Here is a 25,916-nt window from a genome sequence, read left to right as displayed (position 1 = left end):
CAGTTTTTCCTCATACCTATCAATAATTTTACCATCTTTCTCAGAAAGAATAAGACTGGATTTAATTAAGTGCTTAGAAGCAGTGGAATCAACTAAAGTTATAGTTGCTGGGTCAGTTTGGAAATAGTATATAAAAATTTAAAAGACTGAAGAACTTTATAGATCCTATCTGCCTTTTTAGGGGCAGCTGGCTAACTGTTAAGAAAATTGCAGACAGTAACACTTACATCCTCTAAAGGACCAGATCAGAAGGAATAGGTGTCAGTTCTGGAAAATCCTTCTGTAACAACTTAAGAGTATTTTCTGGGGGACCGAGAAACCTTAGTGTTCTTCCACTGAAAACACTGGTATATTGCAGTAGTCTTAAAGAGGGAGAAACAGACACTAAGCTCTCACCTGAGTCTGAATCAGAAATCTGAGGGAAAAAAACCCTGTATCAATCCCTGCATCTTCCTGTTCAGATTCAAAATTTTGAATCTCTTCAGGAAAAGAGGAATCACTTTTCTTTTGTCAGAAATTACTTAGGCTTAATAGCCTGAATTAAACTCTGAGCCAGACCCAGTAATCTACTCCCATCCAAAGAAATTTGAGGAGGATTAGATACATGCTTGGTTTTCTGTTTCCTTTTGACAGGAAAAATGGGGCCAACTATGTTACTAATGGGAACAGCTGCTTCCCTGGGATGGACACAGAATTCTGACATAACAGGAAACCTTCCCTATTCCCTGTTCCAGGATGGACAAGACTCGCTTTCCCTTGTCCACTGAGGGGACCTAAACAAAACAGCCACAGTGGACATGGTGAACCCCCAGTCCATAGTGGGTCTAGGTGAGGGATCCGTGATAAAAGATGAGTGGTCTGAGGTACAACAGATGGCCCCAGCAGAGTCACCCACCTGCGGCTGAGGAAAATTGCTAGCCTGCTGTGGTGGTGAAGGTTGTTTTTGCTTAACCTTTTCTTTTTGTGGCTAGAAGGACAAACTAGGGGTCAGGTAGTCTGGTCCATGGTCAAGCCAAAAATGGTGCCTCTTTCCCATTGAAAACTAAACACTACCAGTCCACAAAAGTTACTTTTTAACAGAAAAAAATGCAGTAAAAAGCACCGTAAAACAGTATTTCAGCCCCACAAAAGAAAAATAAACACAATTTCTTCACATAAATGTTTTCAGTTACTTCAGACTACTTTTAAACTGACAGAACAAATGAGTTCTCCATTTAAAAGTATGTTAAAGTCTTGAGACTGTTAAAACACAACACTAGTAGCTTTAAAGTAACTTTGCTCAAAAGGAAAGTAATAAATCTTCAACAAGATTAAGAAAGTATAAGTGTTTTTCCCAAACGGAACTTACCTGCCCAGCAAAGGAAAGCACAAGCCAACAGTTGATCCTCAGAAGATCATACTCTTTGCATTAAAACCCTACAGGGCTTTGCTCCCAGAAGTTGTCGTTTTGCCAGCTCAGCTTGAGCTGCTTGACAGTTTGGGTGAGTGGATGGTGCACTGATGGTTTGAAAGCTGTCCGGCTGTTGTATCCTTGGTAGGATTTAACCCATATTACTAAGGCTACTACAGCAGTGATCAGTATGATAAATGTGATGCCCCTGCACTGGCCCAGTAATCATGGAACCTCAATCCTCACCACTAGCACCAGTGAGGGACGTACACATTGGGAGAATGAGAAGTAAACACACAGTAAAGTACAATTTCCCTTAAGACCACACAGAGGTCACAGTCAGTCTGGGGCTGGTTTCTCCCTCTTTCTCCAGATCCCCAATAAGACTCCACACTGGCACAGCTATAGGGTTGAGATCTCAGCCGAGTGGCCAAGCCATAACCTCCAGCATCCTCTCTGTCCAACCAGTGCTTTGTGTCCCTGCCCAAGTAGCTGACACACACACACACACACACACACACACACACACACACACACACACACACTTTGAGATTTGATTTATACACAAACACACAAATGGGATGGGCTGGCACAGGTTTACTAGCTATGTCCCCCATCTGCCCAGACTATAAGGTAGTATCAGCTGCCACCAGACACTACTTATCAACTACTTTTAAGGCCCTTACCAAAGGGTGCCCAACCTTACTGTGTAATGTTACTATTAATCCAAATGGTAAGTGTGACCAAAGACTTTCAAGGCTGTTTAGGATTGGCCTGTACATTGTCACGAAATCCATATGCAAGTACTCTTAAGAGCTTAAATATCTCTAAACAAACCAGCCACAATTAAAAGGTTTAAATATATTTACTAATAAATAATAAAAGAACAAGACAAACAACACAGTAACTACAGAGTTCAGAATCAGAGGGAATATTTTAAAACAACATTGTAGAACAGTCTTAAACAAATACAGAAAACATCTAAACTAATTTTTACTATATTCCTTGCTATATCTAAGAGATACTGTGCCCTAAATAACTTAAAAGTAAAACTTCACAATAGCGTGTCAGCAACTAGAGAATTGAATAACAAGTAAACGCTAAAGATGCTGGATACCTTTGAAGAAATCCGAAGCCAGCAAGCTATAATACCACTGATTTAATATAAAAGAAACAATAAAACAAATGCTTCAGATTTAGCACTTTAATCCACTATAATGTGGACTTCCTCAGAATATTTTAAATTAATCAATCAGCCACTTATATACAGCTTTAGGTGCCAAAATTACAAAATTCCTTCATTTAAAAAAATATGCACTGAAATTTTTACATAAACAATACATTTGATTTGTGAGGAGCACTCTGCATAATGTGCTCTACATAATATCCTATACACAACTTTTCAAGCATTACTTGTGCAACAAAACTAGTCTAAATGTGTTGTATTAACTCATATATTAATAGAACGTTTGTGTAAAATTATGCTTTTTACAATACTTAGCAGTGAAGTTAAAAGTCAGAATTGTAATTATGTTAATTACCACAATCATCATTATAATAATAGTCTTATCTGTCTTAGTTGATATTAGTTGGAGATACTTGTATTAGCTGTTACATACACTATTGAAAAGGCAAAAAATAAAAAATAAATATAAAATCATAAATACATTAAGAATATAATACAAACACAAATACTTGTATGTGTCTAATTCAAAAATATCAACTCTGTGTGTAATGTGTGTTGGTTTTTTGATGCTATGTTTCTATAAGTAGTATTACAATGCAGTCACTAAGTGTACCTCTGTAACATGGGTTTTATAGTTATATAGTCATTTAATCCAGGTGCAGTTGAGGCGTTGTTAAAATCTGCCATCTCACTTCCTTCTCTCCTAAGATGGCTTTATAGTTACCCCCTCTTTGTCCCTGCTTAAGTTGTTCTAATATAGCAAATCTGAAGTCATGACTTTCCCCATGTTTGACTATATGCCTGGATAGTGCATTAGTACTATCTTTTTTCCTTATGGCATATACATGATCGTAAATTCTCTTTTTGAACATTCTTTCTGTTTTCCCATATGTAAAAGCTTGGACAGGTCATGCATTTAGCCATATATATGATGTTCCTGGTGTTACAATTACCATACTGAAAAGTTACCTTGGTCTTATTTATATTTTCCAAAGTAATAGCCTCAATTTCCAGTATGGCTTGACACTGTCTACAGCTTCCACATTTTCTTGTACCCCTTCTCTGTTTGTTAATATTCCTAATCTTATTACTCCTCTCTAAAATCACTTTTACATTCATTCCCATTTTATAAACAAATAAAAGGGTCTCTCCTACTATATTTTTTATCTCATTGTCAACAGTGAGAATATTCCAATATTTATTTAATATATCTTTTATTTGCTTTACTTGAGGTTTATATTCGAAAATACATGCCATCTTGTATTTTTCTACTGCATTATTAACAACCATAGAACTTGTTGCTTGTTCATTTCCTAAGTCTGGTGGGTATTTCTTCCCCCATTCATTTATTACATACTTTTTTATGTCATTCAGTAATTCTAAAGGGTACCCCCTGGACCTAAATAGTGCTTTTATAAAATCAATCTCTTCAAGCATTTCTGAATGTGAGGATGTCATCCTTGCTGTTCGTATACACTGTCCTTTAAATATATTATTCTTCATTTTTTGAGGATGATTACTAGAAAATTCCAAATAATTATTGGAGAAAGTACTTTTCTTGTGAATACGAGACTTAAATCCATTACTTGTACTTGATATAAACGTATCCAAATATTACCTAATGGTCAAAGAATTCGAACAGGCGCCTCCACAGCTTTGGAGACTGTGGACTTGCACAGAACTGGTAATGAAAACAGTCGGTTTTCAGAGAAATAATTTACTTTTGATTTTTCTCTGTACAATTTGGAAGATGAGTCTCGACGTACTGGGACTAAACCTAAGCGGTTTATGGCGGCTAGAACTTGTACATCAGCCGTTAACAACGGATCTATGGAAGGCAAAGGTACTGTTAGACACAGCTCTAGTCCTAGAGCGAGTGTCCCTTCTATTCATTTAGTCAAAAGCAATTTGGGACAGCATACTGCACAATTAGATGATTTTTTACAGAAAGCTGTATGCTTTAATAATATGAGTCAGGCAATTGGGTCTGAATCAAATTCTAAGGACACAGTGCCGGGCTCATTAAAGGAGTTAATATATGCTTTTGGAAGGACTTTAAATGCGATTACGGGAGTTGAGATAGATAATGCATACTTAAATAAATGTCTTGTGTTGAATATATTTTGACTTTTAACTTCACTAAGTATTGTAAAAAGCGTAATTTTACACAAAAGTTCTATTAATATATGAGTTAATACAACACATTTAGATTAGTTTTGTTGCACAAGTAATGCATGAAAAGTTGTGTATAGGATATTATGTAGAGCACATTATGCAGAGTGCTCCTCAAAAATCAAATGTATTGTTTATGTAAAAATTTCAGTGCATATTTTTTAAATGAAGGAATTTTGTAATTTTTGCGCCTAAAGCTGTATATAAGTGGCTGATTGATTAATTTAAAACATTCTGAGGAAGTCCCTAAATAACTTACTTACAGAGCAAGGCAAATGCAGATGAGTGGATGTTCTTGCTAGGTCCAAGACAAGATACAAAATGTACTCTCTCCCTCTCTGAGAGTGTTCTTAAATTAATATCTCACATTACTGCTGGGTTAGCATGGATGACATCAGTCTTTGTCACCTGCCTTCAGTTCCCATGTTAAGAGATACTACCAGAGTTTTATTAGAAAAACATCTAGCTCCAGACATTGCATCTGCTTGCTGCAATGAAACACAATTGTAAAACTCTTTGATTCCAACTTATTTTCTTGAAGTTTTGCAAGTTAGCTTTGTATGTTCCAGCTTCTACTATTAAAACATACATTTGCACAGGTATATAGTTTATATACATTTATGTTCTTTTCCAGTACGGTACACTGTGGTTGCATTCTTGAAGCTCAGTACATAACATACAGTTCTCTTACATTTGTAAGACAAGCATATAAATCATATTGCTGTTCACAAATAACATATGATTTACAAAATTCCAGATAGCTGGGCTGGCAGTGTCACATATCTATATAAATCATGTTAATATTTTCAAGTGACATATAATTATTTACAAAATTCCAGATAGCTGGACTGGCAGTATTTCCCTGCTGTCACAATAAACATCATTGTTTTCTTTATATTCATGTTCATATCATTTATACCTCATTTGAGTATGCACCCTCATGTGCATATCATTGCACAATCACTTGCATAAATAGCATAATGTGTACCACTGCTTGCTACGCAGCATGTTCTGTGAATCTTTCCCACCCTACACATGGCTGCTCACCTCACAAACACTTATGTAGTACAGAACTTGACTATGAATTTCAGACTGTCTTTAGTATTTGATGTAAACTTTTGAAAACTTTATCATCATATTTTAAATGACATACTCAGTTTCATAAATTAATTTTCTTTACTTTGAGACTCTAATTACAGTGCAGTGTAAATATAAAAGACAAAACAAACAAAAAATCGAAGTAGAAAGTAACATGAACAAAAATAATTTTTATTGTAAAATAAAATTATGAAGTCTCATAAAACTGAGGGATGAAATATACGATAAATGTTTTGTTTGTGCGACTTCCTGTTTTTTTTCTGTTCTTTACTGCATTTTAAATATTTTTTTGTTGCCCTATTTCATTGCCCTCTGGCAACAGGGGTCAGAGTACTGCTCACTCATTCTTTTTTATTCTGTTTGGAGACTATATATGTGCAACAGAACTTAAAGGTGGTCACACTGCAGGGACACCTTTTTTTATTTTATGATGTATTCAGTAATCTCCCCAGCCTGCACCCCTACTGCATGATGTGAAGCAGCAGCATTTCAGGAAATGTGCACCCACTTTATTACGTGTCCTAGTATGGGCATCTTCTTTCACTTCTCTAGACTGTTTATTTGCTGTAGCAAGTTATTTTATCTGCACTGGAGGACTAACGGAGCAAAAGACCAATCCATCTACATCGCCACTATGGTAGAGGAGAGCAGGCTGCTGCATACTGTGATAATTCCTCCTTGCCTCGGCACAACTTACCTGGCAGTCAGGCAAGCAGCACGGCCAGTATCAAAAACCCATTGGCCAACACTGCAGATGTGCTATCTCTGCCTCTGGCATAGATTTCCAGAATTATGACAGTATTTTTAGAAATGCTGCAAATTAAATCAGATACATTATGACTGATATGTATTTACTCCTCCTGACTTTAGTTGTATGGAATGAACTGTTCTTGGCAAGTATTGAAAGTCTAGAGTTTTGTTTTATTTAAAGGTGGGTTAATGGAAGACTACTTGAAATATTACATTATATTTTGTAATTTCACAGTAATGAGAATTCTTTTCATTTTGTGGTTTTATTTTTGAATGTGGATTTAAACAGCATGAGCATGTCTTCAAAGTGCTATGAATATTGTCTGTGCATTTTTTAAACGTACACCAAAAATAAAATGCGTATTCTTTTCTTGATGTCACTTTTTCAGGTTAATGTTTTAACATGTTCATTCACAAAGTGGATATATAAAAGAAGCTTGATACAAATAATGGAATTTAAAATATTGAGAATAATGTTACGAGTGAGCATTATAGTGTGTGAATGTGGCTTTTTGACCGTGGCAGTCTTCATGTTTTCCCAAAGGAATTCTAATATTTATTTATTTGTATTTATTGCCCAGGGTAGCGTACTGATCTTACTGGACCATTTTCAAGCTCAGTCTTTTCCAGTCTTCCTATGACCATCAGACTTAGTCTCCTAGCCTCAGGACAGATGGACCCCTCTGTTCCCTGAGGATGAGAGGCAAACATACTGGGAGTGACACCTTCATTCTGAGAAAGATCTTTGTTTTTCTTCCCAGCCCTGACTCACAAAGCAGGTGTGCAGTGAGCCTTTGCAATCATCACACCTCCACATGATTAATTACCTGCTCCTCCTTGCAGACAGCAACCTCTGTATGATTCACAGTCTCCATTGATGATTGTACAGTGGAAAATATGCATATTACAACATGTCCCTTCCCCCAAAGACGGGTGAACAGGCTCAATCCTCATTATTCCTCTAATAGCGTCTGGGTAGCTAGTCATACTGGCGTCACCTAGGTCATAATCAAGGTTTTATCCTTATATACCAGTGGAGCTGGATTTTACTTTATTTCTCATAGCAAAATTCTGTACAACAGTGGAGCTGGATGTTAATATATTTGTATAGCACTCTATAAATCTGATCATTGTTTTAAAGGTATGGCCACAAACACTTGCAGTCAAATATTTCAGCATCCCTGTGTATGTGAGTTGCAAGATGAACCCATTCAGCTCTGATAAATGCTTGCTCTTTTGGTTAATTCTTTGTCACATTTCATCAACCTTTGGAGAGCCATCTCTGCTTTCCTCTGGCTTATGAGTTCTTTTCTGCTCTTTGACTCTGGTACTATATGGAAATGAACTTTATGAGGTGCAAGAGGCAATCAACTATACCGTGGAGTTCTGCCTTAAAACATTCCTTTGTATGTCGCCATATCTAGGTTAACAGTTGATGTCACTTTTCTTTCCTCCAGTGGAGTTGTTCTCAGCTTCCTCACTACCAGCCATGGCTAGGAGCCAAAATTGTATAAGGTACTATCTTTTCTTTGGAAAAATAATATTGTCATGTTGTCCCTCTCCCTTCCTTGTTAGCTCCTGGCAACAATAATTCACTTTCTAACAAGGCGCATAGAAAATGTCTAGTAGTATACTGTGGATTTAGTCAAACTGACTTGTTTTCATTTCAGACCTGCCTCCAGTGCAAAGCCTCAAAGCATTTCCTAAAAATGGCCAGCTGTGGGTAGAATGGAAGGCTTCCCATTTACTAGTAAATGCCTACATCCTTGAGTGGTGTGTAGAATCTGAAAGGGAACCCTGCATTACTTCATGGCAACAGGAAGAAAGCACAACTGGAAGTGTAGCTCTGAGAGGTAAGCATGTTTTGAAGCATATTCTACAGACCAGTAGTCAAATACATGTCAATATTGCAGTCTGGGTTCAGAAATGTTGTCCTTAAAAATAAAGTAGTGATATTTGTTAATTATTATTACAGTATTTTTTTATGTAGATGATGTTCTAATGGTGACTGCTGTTTCAGTCTCATGTAAAAATGTGCAACCATAAACTACTAGTTAATTGTAACGAGTAATGGTATTTCAGTGTTTTCTGTTTTCCATGTAGTTTTCTTTACATTGTGCTTGAAAGGCAGGGAGGGTCAGAAGCATGTTTTCAAAGTTATGATTCCATAGCTTCTGTTCCCTATGTTGATCATCTTATCTGTGAGTGAAGCAGCTTTAAGCAAAATCAGGAACATTGGCTGTATAACTTTGATACATATCCAGTAACTATTTCAGATCATGCACCAATAACTACTAAGATAAAAGTGCAGAGTAACGAAATAAAGATGAGACACTGGTGCTTCCCCACCTTCCTGTTAAAAGAGAGGAATTTAAAAATGGGTAGTGGAAATTACTTGGGAGTTATTAGGAAAGATAGAAAGTTCTCCAGACGTTATAGCTAGTGTGGGGGATAAAATAAAAGTTGAGTTTAAAAATAGAGTAGAAATAAAAGAAAAAGAGATATGATTAAGTAACACAAATTATTTAGGGGGCTGACAAAGGTTAAAGTATTACAGAATAAGAGGAATCTCACATAACAAGAAGAGCACAATTGCAGAGTGCTAAAGAAAAAATAAGTGAGTACCTGGATAATGTGCATGAGTTCAGAAAGATTGCTGTTAACCAATTTTTCTATAACTCCAGAGCACAGAATTTTTTGGCACAAAGACTTAGGCAACAGAAAGTAGAAAGCATTGTAGACAAACTTAGGGAGGCTGTAACAAGAAAAACAATCAGAGATCCTGTAGAGATATTAGAGATAGCATAGAAGTGGGGAACTCAAGAAAAAAGCACAAATGGAAATATTTGTGGAAGACTTAAATATGCCATGGTTAGAGGCAGATGAGGCTCAACAATTAACAGTTAAGGTAGGAGGAGATGAGATAAAAATGTGATGTATAATCAATCTGCAGGAAAATCTCCAGGAATAGATGGTATTCTTATGGAAATTTGGAAGCTAGGAGGGTAGAAAGTGATAAAGATCTGGAGAGTTTTGTTTAACAATGTTTTAAAAGGAGAAGCATTAACATCCGGGAAAACTGTGGTGGCTGTAGTACCTAAAGACAGTAAAAACCCATCATATCCCGCTTCGCATAAGCCCATTTCAGTTTTAAACCATGATTATAAAGTGTGTATGTCTATAATGGCTAAAAGAATGGTAAAGCTGTTGCCAGAATTGATAGATATGAATCAGTGTGTTTTTGTGGAGGGGAGGCAACACTTTACCTTTGTTGGTCCCTCTAAATAATTCATATTACTTCTTAACCATTATCTCCTTTTCTTTTATTTCTACTGTATTTTAAACCCATCTTTCATTTTATCTCACTCACTACCCAAAACTTCTGAAGAAATTCTGTCTTCCTTAACAATGTTCGGATAATTTCCACTACCCATTTCTTAAATTCCTCTCTTTTTAACAGGCACTGGCAGAGTCTCATTTTTCCTTCACTACCCTGCATTTTTATCTTAGTTGTTTTTGTTGCATGATTGTTGGATGTCTGCCAAAGCTCCAGTTAGCCACACATGTTCCTGTGAAATATAATTTCTGTCTAGTCTAGCCCACTTATTGTACCTAGGGGAATAATATGCAAATTCTCTTCAAGTTCCCACTCCTTAATTCCTGATGTTCATCGTGTTACACTGCTGCAGTCATTACACTTGGGCTATCCTGCCGTCAGGCGGTCCCTCAGTCGGCCTGAGTTCCAAAGTCTTGGTCCGGCGTCGATTGCTGTTGTCTCTTCCCTGACGTCAGTGTGACAGGGGTATATAAGATGCAGCCGACGTCATTTTCTTCAGTCTTTCTTGCCGCGCAGTGCCCGAAGCAAAAGCAGTTCGCAAGTGCCGGTCACCCGACTACTGAGATTTTCATTCCGAATCCAGAACCGAAGTCTTCTACAAAGCTAAGTACCCCGTTGGGGAAACTTTTTCTTGCCTCAGACCAATGTCAGTAAAAGTTAATAACTGTATTTCTTGTGGGAAGCAAATACCTCATAAGGATTTCTTTTCTTATTGTATCCCATGCCTAGGCCCAGACCACGACGTCACAGGTTGTCGGTTTTGTGCTAGGTTTAACAAGTGCACTATTAAACGTCGGTTTGATTTTGCCCGACATTATTTTGGCAGAAAATTCAATTATACCATGCCGTCGGAACTACCGACGACCGGAATACACAAAAAACGCAAAGACAAGGACAGTCATCCGAGGCCCAAAACTGACGACGAAGCCTCTTCTAGAGCAGTCGCCAGTTCTCCGGTATTCAGCGAGGTGCCTTCGCAGCCCCTGACGACCATTACTTTAGAACTTCAGGCCACCCCCGACTCCCACGTGTAGATGGCTGGGCCTTCGGACGCACCAGATTTACAGCTTACCGAGACTAACCCTTCAGAGAGATCCAGAGTAGCTGAGCAACCCATAGTTTCAGAGGGTGTATTCAGACCTACTCTGTTAACCATTAAATCTTCTGCTAAGTCTAAAACTCCTTTAAAAACAAAAAAAACAAATTCAACATTCACCAGGACAGGCCTCCATGCCTAAGAAACAAATGCTCAAAATGGCCGAAGACCTAATCTCAATGATCAGGGGGTCCCATCCCCCTCCTGATAAAAGGCCTAGACAGGATGCAGACTATGACTCATCCGACCAGGTATCCATCTCTTCAGATTCATCCTCAGACCTAGGATACTTCTTACCCCCCTATGAGGATTCTGATGCTGAGGAATCCATTCCTTCAGCCTCTCCGCCAGAGGACTACTCCTTTGGGGAAACTTTGCATACCATGAGGGAGCATTTCCATTGGGAGGGCCAGGATTATTCAGAGTCCAAGAAAAGGCTCAGAGATTTCCTTTTATTACCTCAACACAGACCCCTTGCTATTCCTCCAGTGTTAGATATTGTGGATGATGTGTACACTGAATCCAGTTTAAATCCTGATTCTTTACCTCCTGCTCCAGTTAAGCCAGACAGATTCTACAGAGTCCCTGACTCTCACAAATTTCTTTATAAAAGCCCTGCTGCTGACCCTGAAACTATTTCTCAGGGCCCCAAAGGGGTAAAGGCCTCCTCAGCAAAGAACCCAGTCCCCTCTGACAGAGATTCCAGAGCATTAGACAGATGGGGGAAGAAAGTATATACATATGCAACTTTAGCAATGAGGGCCTTAAATTGCCAGTTTCACATGCTAAAATATCAGCAATATTTGATGTCTCAGTTGAAAGAAAAAATGCTTCCAAATTCAGATCCTCCTAATTGTAAAGAAATGCAGGATTTATTGCATGCAGCTGAACAAGTGGGAAAACATACTTTTCAATGTGGTTTTGATTCATTAGAGGCCTCCTGTAGAGTAGCAGTTACAGGTTCTGTCATTAGAAGACATGCTTGGTTAAAAGAACAGATGTTACCAGATCATGTTAAAGCAAAATTATTGGATGCACCTTTGCAGCAGGATGTTTTATTTGGAGTTAAGGCAGAAGAGGTATTAAAGAAAATGGAGGATAAGGCAAAATCTATGCAAACCGTGAAGGATTTCTTACAGGTTCAGCCTCCTCAATTTAGCAGAAATTGGCCAACAAAGAATTGGTCCCTTCCAGTTACAGACAGACCTCAAAGGGGCAGATACAGACATCCAAGAGGTAGAGGTCAATCACAAGGTCCTTACAGGCCTCGACAATGGGTGCAGCAACCCAGAAAGAAGGGAAAGACAGGCCTCAACCTTACCAAAAACAGCCCCAATTACTTCCCACTACAGCTGCCAAACAGTTCTCTCTTGGCAGCCCCCTTGGGAGGAAAACTGGCACTTTTCTGTCACAACTGGCATATGATCACCAAAGACAAATGAGTTCTCAACATTGTATCTCAAGGTTACAGGTTCCACTTTCACACTCTGCCAAGGCTAAAAGGAATGCCAAATCTGCCACCAAATCAATGGGCAGAGGTTCAAAGACAAATTACAGCACTCATGGACATGAGAGCTATTCAAAAGGTACCAACACAGGAGCAAGGACAAGGATTTTACTCAAGACTCTTTCTGGTTCCCAGAAAGGACAAAGCCTGGAGGCCCATTTTGGATCTTTCTTCTCTAAACACTTTCCTGGATGTCCCAAAATTCAAAATGTTGACACTACAGCAGCTTCTTCCTATGCTGGGCAAGAAAGCTTGGCTCGTAACTTTGGACCTCAAGGAGGCATACCTGCATGTCCCTATCAGACAAAACTGCAGAAGATACCTCAGATTCATAGCTGGTTCAATGCACTACCAATTCTCTGCACTGCTCTTTGGCTTATCTACTGCCCCCAGGGTCTTCACAAAGTGCCTGGCACCAGTAATTGCATTTTGCAGGCAGAAAGGAATTCAAATTTATCCGTACCTGGACGACTGTCTGATTCAAGCAGAGAGAGCAAGGACATTCTTCTAAAGCATCTGGCGTTTGTAAAAAAGTTATTAAGTTGCCTAGGGTACACAGTAAACGAAAAGAAGTCAAAACTAGTACCCTCACAAGAGATAATATTTCTGGGTGCCAGCTTGAATACAACGGCCCAGATGGCTTATCTCACGCCAGACAAGCAAGGACAACTGACTCGATATTTTCAATTGATGGCAACAAAGACCCAACTCCCTGCAAGAAAAATTCTGCAGGCCTTGGGTTACATGGCATCATGCATACTACTAATTCCATATGCCAGACTGCATATGAGGAAACTACAATGGTACCTAAAGAGTGTCTGGTCTCAGCACTGTCAAAGTTTGGAAACAGTAATACCACTAATTCCTTGCCTTCAACAGGAGTTTTGATGGTGGGCTCAAGCATGTCACCTCAACAAGGGACAGCCTTTCATTCAACCCACAGCCAGGCAAACACTGACAACAGATGCATCGGATTACGCCTGGGGAGCACACATGGCAGGAAAATTTATTCAGGGCAAGTGGCTCACAGAACAAAGGCATCTTCACATCAATCAAAAAGATATGCTAGCTGTACAAAATGCCCTTATAGCTTTCAAGGACCTCCTGCATCCAGGACAACTGCTACTAAAGACAGACAACACCACAGTTATGTGGTACATAAACAAGCAAGGGGGCACTCATTCTTATCCCCTCTGCAGACAAGCTATGACCTTGTGGAACACAGCTATAACCTATCAAGTTCATCTGCAAGCACAATTCCTGCCAGGAGGGAAAAACACACTGGCAGATGACTTAAGCAGAAACATCATGGATCCGCACGAGTGGAAATTACATCCACAAATACTCAGAATGATAACACAAAAATGGTGGAGCCCGGTCATAGATATGTTTGCATCCCCAATGAACTGCCAGCTACATAAATTCTGCACAAGGACTTACCACCCACAAGCATGGAAAGTGGATGCCCTCTCATTCAGCTGGACAAACCTACAAGTATATGCTTTCCCACCACTACCTCTCCTTCCAAAGGTACTCATAAAAGCCAGGCAAGAAAAGCCAAAGATGATCCTGATTGCACCAGACTGGCCACACCAGCACTGGTACCCAATCTTAAAGAACTTAGCACAAGGTCAACCCTGGATTTTGCCTCAAATCCCACATCTTCTGACTCAGCACAATAATCAGATACTTTACAGCCAGCTAAAGACTCTAAACCTGGCTGCATGGCAGATTCCTTAGTCAAGCAAGCAGTGCCTCTCTCCAAAGCTGTTATGGATGTCATTTTGGAGGCCAGAAGGCCTAGCACCAGGAAAGCCTATTTGGATAAATGGAAGAGATTCTGTGCCTGGAACCAGGCTCACAGCCTTGACCCTATTGTCCCAAATATTCCTCAGATACTACAATATTTAACTCTGATGCTGGACAAAGGCCTCTCCTTTTAATCCATCAAGATCCACGCCTCTGCCATCTCTGCTCATTACAACACGGACCCACCTATTTTTTCTAATCCTCTGCTAAAACAGTACCTCAGAGGGGCTAAAAACATAAGACCGCCTCGTAGAGCACCAACTTCAACTTGGGACCTCAACTTCGTGTTGGAAAAATTAACTTTACCTCCTTCTGAGCCAGCTAACTCAGCAGATTTAAAATATGTCTCTTGGAAAACGGCACTGTTACTGGCTATAGCCTCAGCACAAAGAGTTTCAGAATTACAGGCACTAATGGCAGTGGAACCTTTCATCATTTTTCACCAAGACAGGGTGTCTTTAAGAACAAACCCTACTTTTATGCTAAAGGTGGTATCAAGTGTGGCTCTAAACCAAACTATTCACTTGCCAACTTTTTATCCAAACCCACAGAATAAAGGGGAGAGACTTCTGCATTCTTTGGACATACACAGGCAGTTACGCTTCTACTTGGACAAAACCAAAGCTTTCAGGAAAACTGAGCAATTGTTTGTAGCATATGCTGCAGGAGCACAGGGAAAAGCCATTTCAAAACAGACCATTTCAAAATGGATAGGGCACTGTATACGTTTCTGCTATACACACCATGGGAAAACTGTACCTAACAGCATTAGGTCTCATTCTACCAGGGCAACAGCCACTTCAACTGCCTACCTCAGAGGAGTGCCTACCAAGGACATTTTGGAAGCAGCAACTTGGAGTTCTGTACATACCTTTACCAAGCATTACCATCTGCCTCTTTACTCTAAATCCAGAGCTGGCTTTGCCACTGCTGTGCTGCAGAGACTTATAGTCACCCCTAATGCCTTATAGAACCATCCACCCTACCTCAGCTTTGGGATTCTACCCAAGTGTAATGACTGCAGCAGTGTAACACGATGAACATAGTACAGTTTTGTACCTACCATAAATGTAGATGTTCGAGTGTATACACTGCTGCAATCCAGGTTACCCTCCCTCCTTCCCCTCTTACTTGCTGGTACATACCTAACTATTCTACCCTTTACTACCTGTGGGGAGTATTTGCTGGTAATTGAAATTTTTAGAATTGCTTTTCATATGTATGTTTTATTAGCAATTTGCATTGCCTACCTTTTTGGGGGCACCTGACATCTGGGGCAAGAAAAACTGAAGAAAATGGCTTCGGCTGCATCTTATATACCCCTGTCGCACTGATGTCAGGGAAGAGGCGACAGCAACTGACGCCGGACCAAGACTTTGGAACTCAGGCCGACTGAGGGACCGCCTGACGGCAGGATAACCCAAGTGTAATGACTGCAGCATTGTATACACGCGAACATCTACATTTATGGTAGGTACAAAACTGTACTTTTTCCATACCAAATGTTTTCATAAGTTTCTTTAGAAATGTACTCTCTTTTGATATATTTTCCATTCTAGGTCCGTCAGATACATCCTTACTGTTGCAAGTCAAATTCCACTCCATATCTGTAAGTAATATTCCCTGCTGAAAACTAATTATTTCTCCCCAAATTTTCTTACTCTCCATAATAGCAGTGTTAGGTGGGATACAAATACATGCCAGCATAATCCTCCTCCCTTGCTAGTAGCCTCTTACTACCACAAATCTAGAATTATTATCTTTTTCCCTCTTCTATCACTATTGTAGCTCCTCTAGCAATTAGTATAAGTACTTCCCTTTTCTTTTGTCCCTAATAATCTGCTTAATATTCCTCCTGAAATCTGTTTCATTTAACAAATGCTACTGTGGAATACCAGTCCAGTTACTTTTTTGTATTTTGTAAATTAATACAGTCTGTTCCTTCCAGTATCCCTGGTACTGCAGAAAATCTCATGTTTTCCCTGCATGCTGTGTCCTCTAACGGTACCAATTTTTTTGGAACAGCTCTTCTTGTGTTCTCATGCTTAGCCAGCCTATTCGTCATTTCATTTTCTGATTTTTGCAGTTTTATCAGTTCATTTGAATAGCTGTTTAAAGATTCATAGATTCATAGACTGTTAGTAGGCTAACAACCGGTGGGGACTTTCTAAGCCTAGCCAAGTTTTCCCAAAATGTATTTATTTATTTATTTATTTATTTATTTATATTTGTTGACCGGGAGTGTCCGACTGGACGTAGGTCCATTTTCAGTGGAGGCCCGGGGAGAACAGCTCCACATTTAAAACAAACAGACATTAGTTACATTGGATTACATAGCGATTAACAATTTACATAGCAATTGCTTGCAACATATTTACAGATGAAGAACATAGTACATCAGTAGACAACTAGAATCTATCTGTGAAGTACATAACAGACATTAACAAATGTTACAATAAGAAGTTCCTGCTGTATAATAAGTACTAGGCTTATGAGCATCTGAGTTTGCTATAATCAAGGTAGTTAGTGGAGTGGAAAGAAAGGTAGTGGTTGGATGGGGTGGGTGATATTAGAGTGGGAGTTGCAAGGGCATAGCCAGCATGTTTTTAGGTGTGCTTTTAGTAAAGTTTTGAAGTGGATGCATGATGGTATGGAGGTAATTGTGGGTGGGAGGGAGTTCCATAATTTGGCTATGGCACAAGAGAATAGTGCTTCACCAGCAGAGATATTGACTTTAGTGATCTGCAAGTGACTTTTGTTGCTGGATCTTAGTGGTCTGGTGGTGCGATAGGGTTGGAGTAGATTCTGGAGGGATGGGACATTTAGTGGATGGTTTACTAGTTTGTGGGCGAGTGAGAGTTGATACCATTGAAGGAGGTGAGGGAGTTCAAGCCAGCCCAGTTCAGCAAAAGAATAATTATGTCCTCTGTTCAAGTAGGACATTGGGCCAGGTATTTATAAGCTACCTCTGTCCATAAGGAACGTGGGTGCCAGGCCCGGTGTAAATTTCCTATTCCCCAAGCCACTTGTCTAGGTTGTACTTAAACTGGGTAATAGATGAACTCTGCTTCACATGGATGGGAAGCCTGTTCCATAGGAGGGGCAGTCTCTGAGATACACGAGTCTCTCCAGCATGTTCTGATTAAGTCACAGACAAAATTCAGGTCCCTAGACTTGTAGTTCTGGTACTCTTTGACTTATGAGTATGTAGGAGGTTCATAAGTGGTAGGTCTGCAGGTGCCTGGTAAGCCAGGCATAGATCACCCCTCAGCAATCTATAGAAGACTGAGTAGAGGGAGAGAGCTTTAAGGTGCTTTACATAAGGCAGGTTTATTATACCTTGTATTCTTTTTGAAAGGAACTCTTGAGGTTGCTCTAGTTGCTGCATATGCCTGCTCAGGTACATACCAAGGGAAGCATTGGACTCTATGACTGGTCTGATAAAGGCAGAGTACAGTAGGATAATGACCTCTTTTGATGTAAATGCCATGTCCTTACTTGCAAGTTGCTCAACATAACAGGATTTCCTCATCACTGTGGCCACATGGTGGTTGAAGGTAATGCTACTGTCAACATGCGTACCCAGATCCCTGACCACTGGGTTATTTGAGTTGATGTACTCCTTCAATGTTTTGTTTATTTTAGTCAGCTCTAAGCACATTTGATTTATTTTTTTTTCCTCTAGTTATTGGTAGATGTCCTGCACCAAAGTTGGAGCTTGACCTGCTTTTTGCTGAACAGCTGCAGGATTTCTCCCAGTCAGTGTTTTCTCTTCACCTTTCCTAGTTGACTTTCTTTCAGACTTCTTTACTGGCATCCAGACAGTGTACTTAGTAGCCAGTAACTAAATTTACTGAAACCAACAGAGTTTCTGGCCTTTCTCTCTCAGTTTCTTTTTTCACACTGCAAGAGCTGAAATTAAGCTATTAATCAGTGTGCAGGTGTCCTGGAAGTCCAGGTAAGTTCCCTTTTTGTGCTCAAAGTAAACTATCCCATTTTGTTAGAGATTGGCTTTTTCCTTCCCATGGCTGATAATTATATATTACCCCACTCCCCACTCAGAATAATTCTGATCATACTACTCCCAGCAGTGTGAACCTTGGCTCTAGATGGTTGTCGATACAAAAAACAGTCCGACTACCATGGTCCACAGCATATACTTTAATAAAATAAAAAATGAAATACAATAAAGGTGAGCACTTTCCAGTTAAACAATCCTGCTTTAGATCTATTAAAGAACATTTAATACTCATATTTAAGTAAAAGCCAAGCCAATCAGTGAAAGAGCTTAATTAAAATAATTTTAAGAAAAACTAAAGGTAAAATGTATCTTAGGAGACCATTGGTCAGTTAAAATGTTAAAAACCAAGCAGGAAACAATCTCTGGCATGCAATAACCAATTAAAAGAGTTACATAAAAAGAATATAAATATTCTTGATCAAGTAGAGCAGGACCAATCAAAATGAGAAATGATCGTGAAATAACCAATCAGTAATCAAGGTCAGTCTGTATATCTTTTGTAATATTCTAAAAGTGTTGAGCTATCAGTTTGCTATTCAGTGGATGATCATATGCCAATCCAAATTCATTCTCCAAAGTCAAAGAGCCAATGGGGATGCAAACTAATAGAGACTCTTGCAGGTCAATTTAGATTTTCATTCACCAGTCGGAAAAACGTATCTGTATAATAGTATTTCTGGAATAGTCAACGTCCTTTCAAAGGAGGTTTAAGTGGAACATGGCCATTAAGTCCTGGCAGCTTATCTGCCTGTTTGCCATCTATTGGGTTTTTCCTTAGTTTCTGTCCTGTTTCTGATATCCCTTCCTCTGACATTTTCTTGTAATGTTTGAAGAACCATAAATTTAAAAGTATAGCCTTGATTAACCGCAGTATGCTTCGCTAAGGTGTTTTTGATGTCTCCTAAGCAGATATCCCAGACGTGCTGTAGAATCCTTTCTTTCACTTGTCTGTTAGTCTTGCCAACATAGAAGCAAACACACAATTTACAAATTGCGATGTATACAACATTTTTGGTTTTACAATCAGCATATATATATGGGATAAAAGTATTACCCAAGGTTGGATGTATGAACATATTCCAATTGTAAATATACCAGCAGGCTTTGTATGTACAGCAAGGGAACATTCCAATTCTATCAGATCTGCTGTTATTCAATCTGTGCTCTTGCCATAACATAAATGTTGTTAAAGATTTTTAGTATTTTTAAAACAAAAAGAAGGTTTCTCCCCAACTATGTCTTTAACTGTTTGGTCAGTGATGAGTATCTTCCAATTGTCTCTGATGATGTCACATATGCAGCCAGCATCACTAGAATAAGTTAGTATCACTCTTATTTTGTGGTCCGTATTTGCTTGAATGGTGTTATTGCAGAAGCTGGCTGTTCCTTCTTTGAAAAATGAGGTCTTCCTCTGGTCTTCCTTTACTCCATGGCTTCAGCTGTTGATTTATTGATCTCTACCTCTTTATATTCTCTCAAGTTTGAAGCAGTGTGACAGGTTTTGTGAGGCTTTAAGAAATATCTCATCTTGCTTGCTTAGATGAGATGCCCTTAACAACTGACCTTTCAAGGTATTCTGGTATATGTGCCCTGGGTGCATACTTGTCCAATAGAGTAAGTTATTCTTTTAGCATTAAAGTACAACAAAGCCAGTGACAAAACGAACTACATCAAAAAAATTAAAATTTATTGTCAGCAGAAGAACAATTCACTTCTGTAGCGCCTGGGTTAAACATTCTTCTGGGAGTTAACAAACACAAAAAACTACACCATTAAAAAGTCAAGTCAGTTAACGTTAGGTAGTTTTTATCTTGAAGTATGGCACACTGACACCTACAGGGAATGTACCTGGAAAGATATTTTGTAATTTAGTAATTTTATTGGATAATTGTCTTGTTAATGTTCCAGAGCTTTGTTGACCTTTGTGAGATATACCTGTCCCTCTAAACCATTCTGTTGATTTTGCAGAAGGGGTTTAGATCCCTAGACAAAAGTATTTCTGATGCCACTTGATGTGCAGTAAATCCATCAGTATTGGGTCAGGGGATGCCTCATATACCAGATACAGTTATTCTTTAAGCAGTCTGTAAGATATTTAATATAGCGATAGGGTTTAAGTCAGTCCACTGAAGACATGTTGTTTAGGCCGTGTATCCTTTTAGTAATGTGTGTCTGGACAGATATTTCCAAAGGGAGCATTATGCTCAGTGATTATCCTAATGAGAGCTGAGTACAGAGAACAATGACATACCTAGATCTAGGCACAGTCCCTTTGCTTATAAGCTGTGCATTATAGAAGGAGTTTCTTACAACAGTGGACATGTTGGCCAAAAGTTAGGCCACTGTCCACATAAGTTCCCAAATCCCAAATAACTGGGTCAACTCTTACGGGGATATTTTAAATGGGGTAGTTCCCTGTGGGATATGACTTCCCAAAGGATGCAGTAATGCATTTTTTTTTTTTTGCATTTAGTTTCAGTCCATGATTTTGGCACCAGTTATTTATTTGGAATAAACCCTCCTGCAGGATGGCTCAGTCATGTGGGGGACTCAGTTACTGCTCCTAGCATGCAATCATCTGCAAGTTTAGTCAACCAGAGTCCTTTGGTAGTGGCTTTTATTTCAGAAAACTACTGTCTGTGAGCCAGTTGGCAATCCAGTGGGCTTTATTCCCAGTTTATTTAGCTTTTCTACTATGCCTGATTAGGAAGTTGTCAAATGTTTTGGCCACGGACGGTGCAGTGGTTTGCATTGTTGCTTCACAGCAGGAGGTTCCCTGGTTTGATTGTTGGCTGGGATGCCTTCTGTGCGGAATCTGCATGTCCTCCCTGCATTCGTGTGGGTTTCCTCCAGGTACTCTGGTTTCCTACCACATTACAAAGATGTGCGTCTGGAGTTTCTCCCCAGGCCTCTGCTGAAAATTGCCTTGTTCCAAGTTGAACTTTCCCGGTAAACAAATGTAAAATAAAATAAATAAATAAATGTTGAGGTATGCAGTGTGTACCATATTGCCTTCATTCCATTTCTTTTGCAAACTTTTCAAAAAAATCCACCAGATTGAGAAAGCATGAATTGCCTTTGCCAAATCCCTGCTGAGACAGGTCCTATGTTTTTAGGATGTTCTTCGTGTTTCACTGTTTGGGTTATCTGCCTACAGGTAGCCCTCAGCCTGCCTGAATACCAGAGTCTTGGGATTTCTGCATTGGATGCTGTCATTTCTTCCATGACATCAGGTTGTCAGGGGTATAAAACATGCAGCCGACACCATTACATCAGTCTTTCTTGCCGTGCGGTGCCCGAAGCAGAAGCAGTTCGCAAGTGACGGTCGTCCGACTCCTGAAATTTTCATTTTCGAGTTTCAGACCTGAAGTCTTCTAAAAGATAAGTACCCCGTTGGGGATCCTATTTTCTTGCTCTAATTGATGTCAGAAAAAAATAATAATTGTCTTGCCTGTGGAAAGCAAATACCTCATAGAGATTTTCATTCTTACTGCATCACCTGTTTAGGGCCAGACCACGACGTTCCTCGCTGTCGGTTTTGTGCCTTGTTCAATGCCCAAACTACCCGTTGTCAGGCAGTTTTTGTAGCTAAATACTTTCACTCTCGATCTCCGTACTCCGAAATGGCATCGGTAAGCCTTCCAACTACCAGTCTTCCGAAAAAACGTAAGGATAAAGACAGAGACAGACCGCATAGCTCCAAAACTGCCGACAGTGCTACAGTTAAACTAGTCGCCAGTCCGCCAGTATTTAGTGAGGTGCTTTCACAGCCCCTGATACCCACTTCTGCAGATTCGCAGACCTCTACAGAGACCCATTCGGAGTCTGGTATGCCGCAAGATCCTTCTTTGACTATGGAACCTGTGGATGTCTCTACCTTAGATGGGTCTGGAGCTGCTGTGCAGGCACCGACTTCTGCGGGTGTATTCTGGCATACTGATTTTCATATTAAGCTGACAACTTCGTTTCAAGCCAAAAATACTGAAAGTAATCCTAGCAAGGCAGGCAGTCTGTTTCCAGTCGAAAATCTTCGACTGGAAACAGACTGCCTGTCTTGCTTGGATTACTTTCGAATACTTAGTAATGCTGTACAATTATATATTTTCTATTATTACTTTTTGTTTTGTTTTGACTTAAGACGAGTTTACGTTCGCTACTTCTACTACTATTGTCTGATCTGATTAATATACAGTGATTAACTAGAAATATATGGACTGAAAATCTTCCACACAGAGAAGTTTCTTACACTGTTTTGGGTTTGGACCCACTACACTTTAGTGGGTTGTTTTGAGACTTCAGGGATACCACGGAAATTACTTGATTTATCTATTCTCAATACCTTTCTGGTGGTTCCAAAATTCAAAATGCTAACTCTCCAACAGTTGCTTTCTATGCTAGCCAAGGATGCCTGGCTGGCAACCCTAGACTTAAAAGAAGCTTACCTGCACATCCCTATAAGGGAATCTTGCAGGAAATACCTTTGCTTCAGGGCAGGCTCTATGCAGTATCAGTTTTCTGCACTTCCTTTTGGCTTATCTACTGCTTCCACGGTATTCACAAAGTGCCTAGCTCCAGCCATTGCTTTTTGCAGGCAGAGAAGTATTCAGATTTACCCATACTTGGACGATTGTCTGATTCAGGCGGAAAGTCAGGACTTGCTACTACAACACCTGGCATTTGTAAAGTGACTTCTAACTTCACTGGGGTACACCATCAACGAAAATAAATCACACCTAGTACCCTGCCAACAGATTGTATTCCTGGGAGCAAGCTTGAACACAGCTTTCAAGATGGCATTCCTCACTCCAGAGAAACACATTTATTTGACAACTTACTTCAACCTACTGACCACAAAAACCCCAGCTATCTGCAAGGAAAATACTGCAAGCTCTGGGGTTCATGGCCTCTTGCAGTCTGTTAATTCCATATGCAAGACTGCATATGAGGAAACTTCAATGGTATCTAAAAAGTCTATGGTGTCAACATTCTCAGGACCTGGAAACAATAATTCTTATCATTCCGTGTCTAAGGACAGAGTTCCTTTGGTGGGCAGAGGCCTGCAACCACAACAAGGTACTCTCTTTCACTCTAACCCCTGCTTCCCAAACACTAACAACAGACGCATCAGATTATGCATGGGGGGCTCACATGGCAGGGCAGTGCATTCAGGGCAAATGGAACCCAAAGCACATGCACCTGCATATCAATCAAAAATAAATGTTAGCTGTACAGAATGCTCTGACAGCCTTCAAAGGCCTTATTCTTCCAGGACAACTATTGGTAAAGACAGACAACACCACAGTTATGTGGTACATAAGCAGGGGGGGACACATTCCTACCCACTCTGCAGACTAGCCATGGCTCTGTGGAACACAGCCTTGAGCAACCAAGTGTACCTACAAGCTCAATTCCTGCCAGGCAAACTAAATTCAATAGCAGACGACTTAAGCAGAAATCTCATGGACCCAGACGAATGGAAACTGGAACCCAAAATATTCATGCTCTTGGGGAACAGATGGGGGACACCAGAGGTGGACCTGTTTGCTTCCCCTCAGAGCTATCAGTTGAACAAATACTGCACCAGAAATCCCCACAGCCAAGCTTGGAAGGTGGATGCCCTGTCCTTTTCCTGGGAAAGCCTCTCAGTCTATGCTTTTCTCCCTCTGCCTCTCCTCCGAAGGGTCTACTAAAGATCAAACAGGACAAGCCAAGGACAATCCTGATTGCACCAGACTGGCCACGCCAGCACTGGTATTCTCTTTTGCGCAGTCTGACAGTGCTACAACCATGGCACCTGCCTCAGACCCCTTCCCTGCTGTCCCAGCAGGGGGGCCAAATTCTGCACCCTCAGCTTCAGACCCTGAACCTTGCAGCCTAGCTAATCCCCTGAACTCACCTCTAGCAACCCTCATTAAGCAAGTGCTGGATGTCATTCTTGAGGCAAGGAGGCCTAGGACTAGAAAATTCTATTCAGAAAAGTGGAAAAGATACTGTTCCTGGTGCCAGTCTCAAGGGATGGGCACAACTGTGCCCAGCTTACCTCGTATACTAGATTACTTAAAGGGCCTATCCTTCTCTTCAATTAAGATTCATGCCTCTGCCATCTCAGTTCATTATAATACTGAGCCACCCCTCTTCTCTTATCCTCTGGTAAAACAGTTCCTTAGAGGGGTCAGAAATGTAAGACCCCCTCAGGAGACCTCCCACTCCAGCCTGGGACCTTAACCGTGTATTGGAAAAACTTAAACTTCCCTCCTTTGAACTGGCTACTACAGCAGAGTTGAAATTCCTCTCATGAAAAACAGCTTTACTTCTAGCCATCACTTCAGCAAGAAGAGTGTCTGAACTGCAGGCCCTTATGGGAGTGGAGCCCTTCATTATCTTCCATGCGGACAGGGTTTCCATCAGGACTAACCCATCTTTTATGCCCAAGGTGGTGTCTAGTGTGGCTTTAAACCAGTCCATTCATTTGCCTACTTTTTCCCCTAATCCTTAAAATAAAGGAGAAAGGATACTGCATTCTCTAGATGTGCACAGACAGCTTAGATTCTATTTAGACAGGACTAAGCCTCTCAGAAAATCTGACCAGCTGCTAGTCAGCTTTGCTGCAGGGGCAGAGGGGAAGGCCATTTCAAAGCAAACCATATGCAAATGGGTAGCACACTGCATACATTTCTGCTACAAGCACCATGGAAAACCTACCCCACAGGGGATAAGAACACATTCCACTAGGGTTACATCTATCTGTACTGCATTTCTCAGAGGAGTCCCTACCAGGGACATCCTGGAAGCTGCAACCTGGAGCTCTGTACACATTTTCACCAAGCATTACCACTTGCTTACCTTTTCTAAATCCAGAGCTGGATTTGCCACAGCAGTCTTACAGGGTCTGATTGCCAGGCCTAATTCTTCTTAATCTATCTCCACCCTTCCTTAGCTTTGGGAATTAACCCAAATGTGATGACTGCAACAGTGTAACACGAAGAACATAGTATAGTTGTATACACTTGCCATAAATGTAGCTGTTCAAGTGAATTCACTGTTGCAGTCCTGGTTACCCTCCCTCCAGCCCCCTGATTGTCTTTGCTTTCACCTATCCTTTTTGGTTTGGCATATCTTATACTATGTGTATTTGCTTTTTGCTGGGGGTGTTCCACACCATATAATTGCTTCCTATTTTGGGGCACCTGACATCTGGGGCAAGAAAAACTGATGTAATGGCATCGGTTGCATGTTTTATACCTCTGACGACCTGACGTCATGGAAAAAGCGACAGCATCCGACGCAGAAATCCCAAGACTCTGGTATTCAGGCCGGCTGAGGGCTACCTGCAGGCAGATAACTGAAATATGATGACTGCAACAGTGAATACATTCGAACATCTACATTTATGGTAAGTGTACACAACTGTAAATGTTAAGTTGTCTATCTCGCCTTCATTCTTGCTGGTTGGGTTCGGAGCCGATCCTCGGCTCTGACTCAGCCATCTTCAAAAGCTCGAGAGCTGCTTACTGGCTCGAGGCCCCCCCTATATCCCATGATGCCTGGCA

The 25,916-nt window shown here is 40.3% G+C and overlaps 1 protein-coding gene across 5 annotated transcripts in view; it reads left to right on the top strand.

Annotated features, from left to right (window-relative positions):
• The window catches only part of IL6ST (interleukin 6 cytokine family signal transducer), a 2,713,809-nt gene that overhangs the window by 2,254,312 nt on the left and 433,581 nt on the right, over positions 1–25,916 (top strand). For all 5 annotated transcript variants that reach the window (XM_044063784.1, XM_044063780.1, XM_044063781.1 and 2 more), the window contains one exon: positions 8,267–8,449. In XM_044063784.1, the coding sequence (XP_043919719.1) occupies positions 8,267–8,449 (183 nt within the window). The remainder of the gene's footprint in view (positions 1–8,266; positions 8,450–25,916) is intronic.

Source organism: Protopterus annectens, chromosome 2.part2 (assembly GCF_019279795.1).
Source record: "Protopterus annectens isolate FY-2018-M chromosome 2.part2, PAN1.0, whole genome shotgun sequence".
Lineage (NCBI taxonomy): Eukaryota > Metazoa > Chordata > Ceratodontiformes > Protopteridae > Protopterus > Protopterus annectens.
The sequence above is the reverse complement of the archived record's forward strand: the minus strand, read 5'-3'. Positions and strand labels throughout refer to the sequence as shown.